The sequence below is a fragment of the Vombatus ursinus genome, unplaced genomic scaffold (genome assembly GCF_900497805.2).
Source record: "Vombatus ursinus unplaced genomic scaffold, bare-nosed wombat genome assembly UNPS02014946.1, whole genome shotgun sequence".
In the NCBI taxonomy this organism is placed as follows: domain Eukaryota; kingdom Metazoa; phylum Chordata; class Mammalia; order Diprotodontia; family Vombatidae; genus Vombatus; species Vombatus ursinus.
The window spans coordinates 2520778-2536293 of record NW_020954724.1 but is presented as its reverse complement, the minus strand read 5'-3'; the positions used below and the strand labels follow the sequence as shown (position 1 = coordinate 2536293).

Below are 15516 nucleotides of genomic sequence, written 5' to 3'. Positions count from 1 at the left end.
TAGGTATTTGGAGGGGTTTGAGGGAGAGCTTAAGCAAGTCACTGCTTTCCTTCTGCCATCTTGGCTCCACCTTTCACCTTTTCTTTCTAAGGGAGGCTAGCTTGATCAACTCTTTTTGGTTAGCAATCAACACTTTCCTAACAAAGGTCCAAGACAAACAGAAGTTGATCACAGCTGATGTCTGTGCATGTGCCCTTTAATAATCCATAGGCATTGATCTAGAGCTTCAGGGGACCTCAGAGAGAGACCTAATACAACTCTTTCATTTTAAAGATAAGGAAACTGAGGCCCAGGGAAATCACATGATTTACCCAAGGTCACACAAGTAATGAGGCAGGATTTGAATCTAGGTGTTCCCCACCCTCAGCTGAATCCAATAGCTGTCTCCTGGATACCACCTGCTCCCCCTTTCTATAGCCTCTAGCTTTCTAAAGTCTTTCCTGTTTTTCTGCTTCTTTTCTGTATTCTACAATATCCTCCCTAATATCCCTTGATTTATATTCCTTCAGTATTGGCAGTCTCTTTAAGATTTTTTTTCTTAAATTTCACTGGATCTTGCTCCTACCTCTAAAAGAATGGATAAATCACTTTGCCTTCTTAGGTCTCAGTTTTCAAAACTATAAATTAAGGGGGTGGAGGAGCAGGGTAAGTAGGCTGGCATTAGATTATTTATAAGATTTTTATAACTCTGAATCATATGATCTTGTGTACTGTCTTCTCCCTTTAGATTCATAGCTACTAAAGACTGGAAACTTTGCCTTCCATGAGTTGTCATTGGTCTCCTCTATCCTCAGTGAGAACTACTCATCAATCTTAGTGTGCATGGAAGTTATTAGCTATTTCACTATGCATAAAAAATTATCTTAATGTGCAAGACACAGAAAGTGCCTTCAAGATCAGTGGTTTATAAATTCTTTTATATGATGGACTTCATTGGCCATCTGGTAAAACCTGAAGACTCATTTTTAGAATAATGTTTTAAAGTATATAAAGTAAAATACATAGATTACAACAAAGATGAATTTTATTGAAATGGTTATCAAAATATTTATGAAAACAAATTCATAGGTTCCAGACTAATAACCTCTGTTCTAGATAAAGGGAGAGTATATATTTGTGTCTATGACTAAATTACTTTTAACTATGAGAAGCTAAAAATCATTTTGTTTTATTTTTTAGAATAGAATTCTTTTCAACCAGAGGCTCACCTTTCTTCTGCCTCAACCAATTCACTCAGAATATGTTCATTTCTGCTGGAGTGGCTGCAAGCATTTGTAGAAATAGCCTTTACTACAGTATATACATATATATATATTATATATATAATATATATATATTATATATATATTATATATATATATAAACATATAGATATTTAATAAAAGAAACCCTGCACCCATCCTTCCAAGATCATTAAACATCAGATCTTTAACCAGATCATAAATTTAGAGCTGGAAGGACCTTAGAGATCAAGTGTTGAAGACTCTTATTTTAGGCATGAAGAAACTGAGTGCCAAAGATATTGAATAACATGCTCAAATCGCCTAGGCAGAAGCAAAAGAGCTGGGATTAAGTGCCTTGGGTAAATCTTTGAACTCTTCTTTTTAATCTCAACTAGTAAAATCAGTAATTCTGAGTTTTATTTGGGCAAAGGAATTCATTGTCTTGTTCAACCCTGGTTTATCTAACTACCTAATATACTTCTTTAATACTTCCATCATCTGTAATTTCTAGATGTTTTCTTTAGTCAAGCAGATCACACCTCCTCTATAACTTAATTTAGTGTAACAGGTCTGCTTTACAAATGAGAAACTAGGGCACGCTGAAGAAACTTAAGAGTGGAAAGTAAATTCTCCTGCCATCTTAACAAAAGATCCAAGAGTTGCCAGCTACCCCTGGGTTAAGTATTGTGAAAGGGGCTAGGGTATAAATGAAGATACTCCTTCTTCTTGTTAAAATTGACACACAAAAAAGAAGCCTCCTTCTTTTGCCTGAAATTTCATGGTTCTTAGGCAAAACTAGCCACCAACTAGCTTAGCCACTTGATTCTTGCCTCCATCAAAGTGTTCTAACTTCACTGTTCTCACAGTACCAGAGAGAAATTTCCCTTTCTTTGCTTTTAGGCAAAGATATCCTGGGCTTTGCAAGACTTTCTGGATGCCTTTAGGTTTTTTTATATTTTATATATTTATATTTATATATTTATATCATATATATATATATATATATATATATTTATATATATTTGTTTTCAAAGTGCCAGAGAAGTTCCTCCTCAACTTACACTTCTATTTCTGCAGCTGGTTCTTATCTGCCAAGAAGGCACTTCCTTCATGGCCCCTCTTATATAACTCCTAGTGTCCAAAGGCGAGTTTTAGGCCTGTATGAAAGACTTAGACCACCTGAAGGCCTACGATACCATTCAGTCTAGTGCTTCCTCATTCTCCCATTATTCCTTTCTGTTAATTTGGTCTCTCTGTCTGAATTATAAACTTCTTTGGGGAAACGTCTTGCCTCATTCATGATTAGGAGCATTGTTTATGATACCTAGGATAGTACCGAGTACCTTATGTTTTGGTTGACAAAACTGTCATTTATTGTTTTACTTTTTGTTCCCTGTCAGGGGGATAGAAGGATGTAAGTATTCTCATTTCTACCCTTGGATCTTTTCCACTTCCCTTCTGGATCTGCCATATATTGTGTTGACTGCTCTCTCCACCTTGGCTATCCAATAAGTCAGGTCAGCCCTCAGGAGCTTTCCGGTTAAATGTTCATGCCAGCTCACATTTCCAATAGTGTAGGTCTGGGTAAGGTCAGAGCCCAATTTTTTCCAGAAGTTTGATGCAATCTGGTTATTTTCCTTGGCTGGTCTCGTAATTGAAGGAAGAGCTGGGATGACAAGTGTTTAATGACTTTCCTGTGGTGGAGGATACACAGCTTTAGGGATATAGCTGCCCTTCCCCTTAGTTTAGAAGCTGCTGTGCCTAACTTTTACTGTTTAAGTGAAATGAAACATTTCTTAGAAATAATAATGGCTGTCATTTACATAGCATTTTAAGATTTACAAGCTATTTTACATATGTTATCATTTGATCCTCATTAAAAAGTCTGGGAGGTATGTACTATTATCCCTATTTTATAGCTTAAGTGACTATTAGGAGATAACAGCTGCAAATAAGTACATTTAATTCTATGACATGTAAAATAGAAAGGCATTTGCAGAGGTCTACTCCCTGTGGGAAATACAGAAAGACCTTCATGTAGGATATGACATTCAAGCAGAGCCTGGAAGGCAGCTAGGGTTTCTACCAGGTGGTGGAATTTAAAAACAACAACAACAACAAAAACCCCCAAAACAAACAAACAAACAAAAAAAACACAGTGCATTCATACTCTGGGGCAACAGCCTGTAAAAGGTCTAAAGAAAGGAGAAAAAATGTTTGTACAAAAAAACAGCAATTAAGCCAGTTTAAATGTAATGCGGAATGTAAAGAGGATTAATGGGCAATAAGTGTAAAAAGGAAAGCTGAAGCTAAGGGCTTTCAGTGTCAAACACAAGATTGTTTATTTTATACTAGAGGCAATTGAGAGCTTCCGGAGCAACTAAATTATGTAGTCAGACCTGTAGTTTAAGATTATCAGTTTGCCAGCTGTGTAGGGGATGTAGGGAAACTTGAGGTACAGAGACCAACTAAAAGGCTGCTGCAATAATCCAGGCAAGATATGACAAGGAGCTCAGCTAGGAAAGTTGTGGGAACTAAGGTGACTAATGCAAGAAATGTTATGGAGACAGGTATATATAGGCATAAACTGAATGTGGAACAGGTACATGCTCTATGTATACCTCTGGTGAGCTCAAGAATATTGGACATCTGGTTTGATAGCGACAGGGAATAAGGCACAAGGAAGTGTGAAGGATGGTTTGGAGACTGTGAAGCTGGGTATTTGGAAGGACGCTGGTACCTGCAGTACAAATAGGGAAGTTAAAAAGAGGGAAGAGTTCAGGGGAGAGATGAGTTCTGTTTTAGATATGCTGAGTTGAAGATGTCAGTGCAGCCTCTGGTTTGAAATGTCCATCAGAAGAGACATTAGGGCTGGATATATGCTCCAGGAACAAACTCCGGCTTAATGTTCCCTTTAAAATGGTTCCCATAACTGAATGTAATGTTAACTATGTTATATTTTTTATCTTGTTAAATATTTTCCAGTTTCATTTTAATCTGGTTTGGGACACACTTGGGTATCAAGCGCTGTTTTTGGCACTTCTGTATTGAGAGTTAATTGGGAAAGAAAGGCCTTGTGGCAATGTGGACTGTGTTGAGGTTATATAATGAGGTTTAATAGATCCAGTCAGCATGGTTCTGATTTTTTTTCAGTACTATTCAGCAATATACCAGTAAAAGTAGAAAAAGCAAATGGTAGGAGTAATCCAGGGTGAGGGTTTGGCAAGGTATGACTGAGTGATGACAAAGTTACAAAGTGCTTTGCACACAGGGGACAATGTATAATTGAACATCATTGTATATTTGAAGCTTGGGAGGGGAAGAGAAAGAAGCCAGAGCAGAGGTGGAGAGGAGAGACTGGAACAGTGCTGAATAGAGGAAGTGGACATCAAGATGAGGACAGAAATTTATTAAGTAGGAATAAAAGACAGAGAAATGGTTGGATAGGAGGTTATAGTTTAAATAATTTTAGAGTTCTTCACCCTGGAAATGGAATACATATAGACCATGGTGAGAACAGTCCCGACTGTCCCTTGTGTGTGGCTGAGGTGGAGTGAAGGATTAGGTGAAGGGAGATGAGAAATTGATGAACTGGAAGTCCACAGTGCTTGAGAGGAGACATTGACGTGAAAACTAATGTCCTCAAGTATACAGCAAGTATACACTACTCTCTGAACATCTCCACTTCACTAAAACTTGGACAAGAAGGAAAGATTGTTGAGTGATAGGAACTGAGAGTCTGGAAGCATCAGTGGAGGGAAAGGAGTGTGCCTTCTCATTCACTAGTGCCAGTGTGTTGAGGTGGCATGCACGAATGTGCATCCAGGACAGGATTAGCAGAAAGTAATGTCTTCTGTGGGAGCTGGGTCTTTATAAAGGAGAGGCGATGGAAGATGTGCAAGAAGAAAAGGTCTAGGATAAACAGAAATTTCATAATTAAATGGAGCTTCCAGAAGACAAAATGGAAGGAGGGAGAAGAGTCAGATGGAGCCTGGGGAGAGGTATGGCTGACGTGGTTATGGATAAGAGAGTGGGAGGAAGGGAAGGGTGTGGTTTTCATTTAAATAGCCCCCAGTTCTGTATCCCTTGTGTACGTATGTATGTGTGTGTGGCTGCAGCACCCCTGCTGACAGATGAGGTCTCTGTGTGTCTCTCTGACTCTCTGGTCCTGGGCTGGTTTTAGGAAGCAAGTATCTAGGGCCTCAGGCTCTGCTCAGGGGCACAGTCTAGTCCGTTTCACCTTCTTGTAACTTCCATCCATGAGAACTAACTGTATTGTATGAAGCTTCCCATTATTCCAATAATCCCACAAATATGTCTTTACATCCACATTGATACCCCTTCAAGAGGAAGTTTAATGTAGTCAACAAAAACTGAACTTGGATTCTGTAATCACTAGCTGTATGACCTTGGTCATCACTTAAGCTCTCTGGGGCTCAGTTTCTTCATCTATAAAATGACTTGCCCAGGGTCACCCAGCTAGTAAGTGCCTGAGGCCAGATTTGAACTCACTAAGGAAGATGAGTCTTCCTGACTCCAGGCCCTTCACTCTATCTATTGCACCACCTAGCTGCTCCTGGAATGTGATAGCTGTTTTCAAATATATTTAAAGCAACATATCTCCTTTATCAGATAATCCATGCCAGGTTTCTTTTATTCTGCTCTCTGGACAATGGGAATATTAAAAGAGGGATTTCATTTTTTCTTCGTAGCTCTCATGGGATTGCCTTTCTGGAGACTGGGTGAAAAAAGATGGGCCAGTCTCATAGCAAGCTAGAGATGATCCTTGCATGGCCTGTGAGCTGTGCTACATTGGTTTCCACCCAAGTTGAAGGGTGCTTGTGTATAGTCCCTAGCTTGGTGGGAGGATGTCAGTAAGGGAAACCAGGAAGGGGAGGCATGGGTTGGTTGTGACCCATGTCACTGGAGGGTCATTATAGGTTTAGATCTTGACAGAATGATCTAATCCCCTCATTTTACAGATGAAGAAACTGAGGCCCCAGACACTTACTAGGTGGGTGATACTGGGCAAGTCACTTAAGTTTGTCTCAGTTTCCTCATCTTTAAAGTAAACTGGAGAAGAAAATGGCAAACCACTCCAGTATCTTTGCAAGGAAAACCCTGAATGGGATCACAAAGTCAGACACGACTGAAAAATGACTAAAGAACCACAATAATCGTTCTGCCTTAAGTGGTATCCTCTGCAGACTAAACATCCCCACTTCCTCACATGGAGTGCGTTTTAAAACCTTTACCCTCATGTTTGTGCCCTGCTCAACAAACTTCAACTTGATACACCCTTCATATAATTCCCAGAACTGAATACAACACTCCATGCCATGTGACCAGCAAAGACCATCACTCCCCTTGACCTTGGCAGGTTTTAATCCTTGTTAGCTATATAGCTGTGGGTAAGTCACATATGATAACAGTGTTATTGGCTATAACTAGAGATTAGAAATATGTGCCCTGCCTACTTCATAGGAAAGCTATGAGGAAAAGAAATGAGAAAATGTTTATAAAAATGTTTTGGAGTCTTCCAAGTCATTGTACAAGTGTAAGGGGGAGGTATTAACATTATCTCCTGAACTTTGAAACTCAATTGGCCAGAACTGGCAAGAGATTGAGAGCAATAATGCACTTTTGTATTGCAACAGCTGCCCAATTTTCACAACTTTATGCTTGCAAGAAGATAATCAGTCTATCTTGGGTATTGTTCTGAAAGCTGTTTATTTGCATGGGGTGTGCTCCTTCTGGGCAAAGGGCCTGCTTTAGCCAAAGTACCACACAGTATGTATGACTTTCTTCCTAGAGTCATAATCTGGAGGCCTCCTGCCCATCTCCTCCTCAGCCCCGCCCTGGAAAGGAACTCTTTACAGTGAGCATTGACTAACTTGGACTCCACTCTAGAACTTAGAACTCTATTTACTCTAGAACTTCCTTAGAGACTAGACTGCCCCCCCCCTTATGGGGCAGACATTTTAAGGGTTACTAGAACTTCCACATAAATGTTTTCCTTTTCTTTAGGAAAAAAATCACCCTGATTTTGATCTAAGGTATTTTTTTTCTTTTTTGAATCAGATAGTAATAATAATAACTACCATTAATGCAGCAGTTTGAAGTTTGCAGAGATATAGACATAGGTATCTATGTATATATAAAATCTTGTTTGAGTCTCCAAATAACTTTGTGACATAGGTGCTATCCCCATGTTACAGATTTTACTATTCCCATTTTGCAGATAAGAAAACTGAGTCAGAGAGAGGTTAAATGACTTGCCCAGTAGGGTTACCCAGCCAACTCAGATATTCTTAATTCCACGTCCAGTGTCCTATGTTTTTCCCCAGTACTATGTGGAACTCTTGAGGCATTGTGGGTGCCTCCTGCTTGAGGCACAGAGCTTCTTCTAGGACACAGGGCAATTGTTATCCACCTCAGTCTCTGGTTACCTAGTCTGGATAGTTTGCCTGCTGTAACATTTTGTTAGCCAGAACTCAGTTTTCACCCAAAAGTGTCCAGAAAATTGGTCAATCAACAAACAAGCATTTATTATGCTCCTGTGTAGTAGATATGTACTAGATGTTGGAGATTCAGAAACTATAATAAAACCACTCCTGCCTTCAAGGAGCTCACCTAGGGGAGTCATGGTCTCCTTTAGGTCCCTGCTTCACAGAATAGGAAAACAGCACCACACGAACAAACCTCGTTTATATTCATCAATTGAAGAAGGAGGTATCTCTTTTAAGCTACCAAACTGCATTCACAATATGGCGAGCATACAAAGCCTAGGTTCTATTCTGTTGAAAGCTTCCTTGGTGGTGATGAGCTGAGTAAGGAAAATTTCAATTAAGCCAATATAGGAAGAAGGGAGCAATACAAAAAGTCCACCAAGCAGCACAGTGGATAGAGCACTGGGCTTGGAATCGGGAAAACCAAGTTAAAATCCGACCTAAGGCAAATTATTACCTGTATGAGCCTGGGCAAACTTCTGTATGCCTCGATTTTCTTAACTGTAAAATGGAGCATACAGTAGCACCTACCTCCAAGGGTTGTTGAAAAACCAAATGAAATAATATTTGTAAAGGGCTTAGCACAGTGCCTGACCCATATTAGGTGCTTATTAAATACTTGCATGGGGTGGAGAAGGGTGTCATTCATTCATTTATCTATTTCCAAAGCAGTGCCTCCAAAAGATAATGTATTTTTAACATAGTTGAGATTACAGTGAGGCAAATGCAAGCTCTGTATCAGTTGAAAAAGCCTTAGGTTGGTCAGTGGCCTCCCTGTGGAGGCCATTTATATAAGGAAAACAAGAAAGAATCTTTACCTCTGGAAGAGCATCCCTTCGTTATCTTTCAAGATTACCTACCTCTAGCACTGATAGAATCACAGAGCTGAAAAAGGACTGAGAGATCTAGGCTCATTTTACAGATGAGCCTATGGGGGCGAGCAAAGTGATTTGCTCAAAGTCACTCAGTAAATAAACAACAGGGCCAGGATTTAAACCTAGACCTTCTGATTACAGGTGCATTACAGTCAGGGTCACTGAGAACCCAGAACCAGATCATTGACTTTCTATCACTAAAGAACTTTTACCATATCATCAGAGAGGTAATAAATGTAAAATATTCTTGTCCAATCATAGGATTTTAGAGCTGGAAAGGACCTTCAGTCAGTCAAAAGGTAATTATTAATTGCTTACTATATGTCAGGCACTGCAGTGCGTGCTGGGAATAACAAAAACAAATAGGGAGGGCAGCTAGGTAATGCAGTGGATAGAGCACCAGCCCCAGAGTCGGGAGGACCTGAGATATCCAGCCTCAGACACTTCTAGCTGTGTGACCCTGAGCAAGTCACTTAACAATCATTGCCAACCCTCCCCGCCCCCCCCAAAAAAAGACAAATAGGAAACAGTCGATACCCTTATAGGATTTACATTGTTTTTAGGAGTTAGGGAAAAATGATCTTTTAGAGCATCTAGTTTCATCCCACCATTTTATAGATCAGGGAACCAGAGAAATTAAAGGCCATTCAAGGTTATGTTATTTGCCTAGGAACCAACAGACTAGAAGACTTTAAAGGATTTCTCCAAGATCTAAGGTTCTTTGAAGCCCAGGATAGTAGGTGTATTCATATCTCAAATGGAACTGTCTTCCCCAGTAAGGCCACCCCTTTTCCAAACTTTTGTCTTTCTTTTGTAGTCATGACCAGCTTCCTCATCAGCCAGATTCATAACTTCACAATCTTCTTTGCTTCTTTCTTCTCCCTCACTGACCCCATAACCAGTCGGGGACTTCTCCACACTTCTTTCATCTCTTTCCTCTCCACTCACATGGCATTCAGTAGAGACAGTTAAGTAGAGCATTTCATAGAGCTGAAGTCAGTAAGACCTCAGTTCAAATTTGGTCTCAAATATCTAGTAGCTATGTAACTCTCACTTATCCTCTGCCTCAGTTTCCTCACCTATAAAATGAGAATAATGATACACATCTCCCTAGGGTTGTTGTGAGGGCAAAATGAGATAATATTTGTAAAGTGTTTATCACATAGTTTGTTTCCTTCCTTCCTTCTTCCATCAGACTCTAACCATGTCTTTCTTAGACTACTGTAATGGCCTCTTATTGTGTTTCCCGCTTCAGTTTAGTTTTTTTTTCACCCTTCCAATCCAACCTCGATGCAGCTATCAAAATATCCTTCCTGACCCAGAGATCAGTTCTGAACATGTCACTCCCTATTCAGATACTTTTAGTGGCTCTTTTTGGTTTCTTGGATAAAAATACAACCTCATCAGCATAGCATTTAAGACCTTCCATAATCCATATTACCTTTCCAGCCTATTCCATTCAAGAGCTCTATATTTCAACCAAACTAGATCACTAGTTGTACCCCAGATGGACCATTCTGTCTCCCACCTCCATGCATTTGTATAGACCATTTCCCATGTGGGACATGCATTCTATCACCTCTGCCTCTTAGTATTTGTCTTTTTCAGGCTCAGCTTGGCTGTCAGTGCCTCCTTGAAGTATCCTCTCCTCTAGTTACCTTATATCAGGATCACTTGTGCACAGATTGAATCTCTCTTGTAAAGTGCTAAGGAAAGGAACAAATTTGTTTTCCTCCTCTTCTCCTCACCCCCTTGGTAGTGAATGAAGTGTATCTGTACTCAGTGCATAAGTATGGAAGTCTGGAGACAACATGCAAACAGTTTGGCCCTAATGAAAGCAAGTGGTGTGTACAAAAGGGTTCTCAGATGCCCCACTCCTCTTTTATGTTTCCATTTTATTTCGGTTTTCTTACAACAGTGTTTGTGGCAAGGCAGGATGATGCAGGTGAAAGTTTAACTGTAGACTTGGAGTCAGGAGACCTGCTTCAGAATCCCAGTTCTAGAACTTTACCAGCTTTGACCCTGGACAATTCCGCCTCTCGAAACATCACATTTTTTTTTCACCTGTAACAGATAAACATATACGCACTACATATATCAGAGTGCTATTTTTAAGTGATTTGTAAGCCTTAATGTACTATATAAGTATATCTTATGTTATTCGTTGAGGGTGGGGCTGGGGGATGCTTTAGCCTATCACAGGAAAGGAAACAGGGCTAATCAGGGAAGGGAGGGGAAGGGAAGGATAGCAAATGTTAGAACCGTTTTTAGGTCTTGTTATCAGCATAAGTTAAAATCTCCATCTTAAAACTTAACCTACATTTGATAGAAGCAAATACTATACAGATTTTTGATGCATAGCAAAAGTCATTTCTCCTCTAGAATCCCTAGCAAAAGATACTCATCTAAAATGCCACTAGAGGAGATACAGTAAAATGACAGAATATCAGGAAAAAGGGCAGCCTAGCTTCCCAGTGATGTGATTTTAGTTGAAACTTGAAGGAAGCTAGGAGGCAGAGATGTAGAGAGACAGGATTCCAGACATGGGGGACACCCAGAGAGAATTCTCAGAGATGAGAGAAACAGAGGGTTTTGTTCCAGGAACATCAAGGAGTCTGGTGTCACTGATCAAAGTATGTAGAAGGGACTAAGGTGTCAGTCCTCTTGGACTTTAGATGGGGGGAAGGGAAATTGAGAGAAGGTTATATTGGGTTTTGAATGCCAGAGGATTTGGTATTTGATTATTTGATTATATGGAGTAGGGAAGGTGACATGGTCTTTAGGAAAATCACTTTGTGGCTGAATGGAGGATGTTTTAGAGTAGGGAGAAACTTGAGGCAGGCAAACCCCCTGGTGAGCTATTACAATAATTCAGGCAAGAGGTGTGATAAGAGTCTGCACTAGGGTGGTTGCGGTGTCAAAAGAGAGAAAGGAGCATATTGGAAAGATGTTGCATAGATGAAATTGACAGGCCTTGGCAACAAATTGGATATAGAGGATGAGAGATAGTGAGGAGTCACTTATGACATCTAGATTGTGAGCTTGAGGGACTGAGATGATGGTGTTGACTCTAATAGGGAAATTAGGTGGGGGGTTGGGGGAAAGATGATGAGTTCATTTTTGGTCATGTTGAGAATAACATGTATACAAGGCAACCAGTTCCAGATGTCTGAAAGGCAGACAAAGATGTGAGAATGGACATCAACAGAAAGGTCAAGAAAGGATAGGTAAATTTGAAAATCATCATTATAGAAATGGTAATTAAATCCATGGGAGCTGATGACCAAGTGAAAGTGTAAAGAGAGAAGAGAAAAGAAAGAACACTGTGGGACACCTATGTTGAGAGGGCATGATCTGGATGGAGCTCTAACAAAAATCAAGAATGTCAAGGGAATGGATATTTTAAAGTAGGAAAGAAGGGATCGTGGAAGTACCAGATCTCAAATTATACTACAGAGCTGTAATCATCAAACAGTTTGGTACTGGGTAAGAAATAGAGAGACTGATCAATGGAATGCAGTAGAAGGTCCCCAGTATACAAAAACAAATGAGCATAGTAGCCTTAGTGTTTCATAAACCCAAAGATCCCAGCTATTGATGCAAGAACTCATTATTTGACAAAAACTATTGGGAAAATTAAAAAGCAGTTGGAAGAAACTAGTTCTTTACCCACACACTTCATACCATATATACCAGGATAAAGTCCAAGTGCTTACATTGCTTTAGACATAAAGGGTGACAGCATTAAGGGAGCATGGAAGAAATTACCAATCAGATCTATGGAAAAGGGAAGAGTTCATGACCAACCAATATATTGAAAGGTTCACAAGAAGTAAAACGGACAGTTTTTATTACATAAGATTTAAAAAGGTTTGCACAAACAAAACCATTAAAGCTAAAATTAGAAGAGAAGCAGGAAATTGGTATGTGTGAGGTGGGGGAGTCTTTATATGAAGTTTCTCTGATAAAGGACTCATTCCTAAGATATATAAGGAACCAAGTCAAATTTGTAAGAGTAAGAGCCATTTTGAAATGCTAAATGGTCAAAGGATATGAATAGGCACTTTTTAGAGAAAGAAATCCAAATTATCAATAGCCATATTAAAAAAATGCTCTGTATCACTAATAATTAGATGAAATGGTACCTGAGGTACCAGACAACGGGTCTGAGTTACCACCTCATATCCATTGATTGGCTAAGATTATAAAAAAGGAAAATGACAAATGCTTGAGGAACTATAACTCGAAAAAGATAAAAGAAAAAAAAAGGACCCATATTACAAAAATGTTTGTAGCAGTTCTTTTTGTGGTGGCAAAGACCTGGAAACTTAAGGGCTACCCACCAATTAGGGAATGGCTGAATAAGTTGTGAAAAGGAAAGGAGTAGAACCAGGACATTTATACAATAACAGCAACATTATAGAGACAAAAAACTTGGAAAGACTTAGGAACTCTGATCAACACAGTGACCAACCACAATACCAGAAGACTCATGATGAAGCATGCTCTCTGCCTCCAGTTCAAGAGGTGTTGGACTCAATGTGAATTGAGGTGTTTTTTCTTGGACATGGCCAATGTGGGAATTTGTCTTGCTTGACTACACCAATTTGTAACAGGTTTTGTTTTCCTTGCTTTCTCAAGAGGGAAGTAGAAGGGAGAAAATCAGAAACTGAAAAATAAATTAAATTTAAAAGTAAAATAAAATGCTTCTGGTGAATCCTGGTTAATTTTTTTCTCTCTACACCTGACAGTTTCTACTGTCACTAAGACCTTTTTCACTTTCTTCTCTTCCCCCTAGGATGTCTGTCCTCTCAGCAGCGGTCCAACTATAGAATGCAGCAACAGCAAACCAAAAACTGAGTTGGGTGTTTCAAGAGTCAAATCTTTTCTCCCTGTACCTAGAAATAAAGTCACCCAGTGTTCTCAGAGCACCAAAAGAAACAGCAGCAGCAGCAGTAATACAAGGCAAATAGAAGTAAATAACAACTCAAAAGAAGAAATTTGGAACTTACGCAAAAATGTGCAAATAGAAAAAACAAACAAATAGATCTGCCTACAATTTTCTCACCATTTACTTGTTCTGTATATTTCATATAAAAACTAAGGAAATAGATGTAAATAACTTTTTAAAAAACTGCTTCATTGTAACATATTGTATGCGTATGGGACCACAATTCAATTTTTATGTAAAGAACATGTTTATAGCCAATGTTTTATCGCTTTTTTTTCCTGAAAATTCTATAGGATTAAACTTCGATATCAAGAAGTTAAACCAACTTTTCAAGTAGTTTTCTATTATGAAAATTGTAATCGCTTAAATTGAAGATATTCAGGGGTATTGCCACAGAATTATCTGTATACTGTATATACATACTCAATGAAGTTCTTATATCATTGCATACTATGTGGTGCAAAATATGTATAGCATTAGTGTAGAGCAAATGTACATGCAATTTAAAGATGGAGATAATGATTTTATCTTCATTTGATGGGGAGTAAATGGAATGTGGCAATAACAAGTTATTTGAAAATACACTTTCTTTCCATTACAAGCCATATTAAATATTTTGATTAACCACAAACTCTGCCTGTTAAATTCTGGTTTTGTGTTTTTCTTATATTACTTACATTGCTATTTGGTTGCATCATGTATATTAATGCTATGAGTTTGCATTATGACTCCTGTAAAGAATGAAATTCTAATGCAATAAATATGTTATCTTTTTTATAAAATTTCTGCTCTTAAATGGATATGAAAAATGCCTATATTTCCCCAGTCTATTTAAAAAGCAATTTAATAAATAACCCTAGAAATGATCAGCAGTATCTACATTAGATCTAGTAAAAGGAAAGCTAATGATAAGTTAAAGAAAATATGCTAGCTTTTTTTTCTTCTGGAATTACTAATGAAATATCTATTGCATAAAAATTACAATAAATGTGTTACCCATATCCATTCATTAAGTTAAATTATTTTCCTACTTTAAACATGCTATTCTTAGTTCATTTATTCAACAAGTTTTCTTTGTTTGTTTTTTTAGCATCAGCAATGAGAAATACAAAAATGAATTGCACATGATTATGTTTGTTCCCCAGACAGATAATTAACTTCTCATCTTGGCCCATTTTATATCAAGCTTTACTTTTCTGCCAGTAAGTTAACATATATAAAACCCTTTGTACCTATTTGTATTTACATTGAGGGAGCTAGGTGGCACGGTAAATAAAGCATGGGACTGCAAGGCAAGAAGACCAGAGTTCAAATCTAGCCTTAGACATTTATTAGTTGAGTGACCCTGGGCAAGTCACAACTTCTTCCTGCTTGATAAAATGGGGATAATAAAAATGCCTACCTTTCAGGTTTGTTATGAAGATAAAATGAGATAATAGTTGTAAAGGTCTTTGCAGACTTTTGAGCACCATATAAATGCGAGTGATTATTGCTACTATTTTTATTATTTCTCTTTTCACTCTTCTAATGGTACTTCACCAGCTATTCAGGAGATAGACAAATAGACAAGTGAATTTCCTTCCTTTTCCTGGGTTTTTATGCCTTGTCTTAGAACAGCAAAGCTTTCCAGTGGCTTCCTTCCAATAGCTGTCAACTCTGAATATAAAATGTAGAAAGTGAACCACATTCTTTCATGATTTTGCACTTATTTACTAGGAAACATTCAGTTTCTTATTCTGAATGATGCATTCAGTCAGGAGTACTTAAAACCTATTTTCACTTACATGTTCACAGTTTTAATATGCCTCTAGTAACCATATATTTTTCTGTTTTCTGTGCAGATGGAAATCTCATGCCTAATTTATTTTCTCATACTGGTTTCTGCATTTATAAAATTAAGTGTAAAACACATGCAGGAATAATGAATTGTATGTCAAGTTATTCTTGCAATGTTAATA

At 38.3% G+C, this 15516-nt stretch overlaps 1 protein-coding gene across 2 annotated transcripts in view; it reads left to right on the top strand.

Annotated features, from left to right (window-relative positions):
• Positions 1-14365, top strand: part of CTTNBP2 (cortactin binding protein 2) — a 196785-nt gene extending 182420 nt beyond the window's left edge. The window contains exon 23 of one of the 2 annotated variants that reach the window (XM_027845036.1): positions 13406-14365. In XM_027845036.1, coding sequence (XP_027700837.1) covers positions 13406-13654 — 249 coding nt within the window. In that variant the 3' untranslated portion in view covers positions 13655-14365. The remainder of the gene's footprint in view (positions 1-13405) is intronic. The other variant, XM_027845037.1, reaches the window with a different exon arrangement.
• Positions 14366-15516: the final 1151 nt, after the last annotated feature.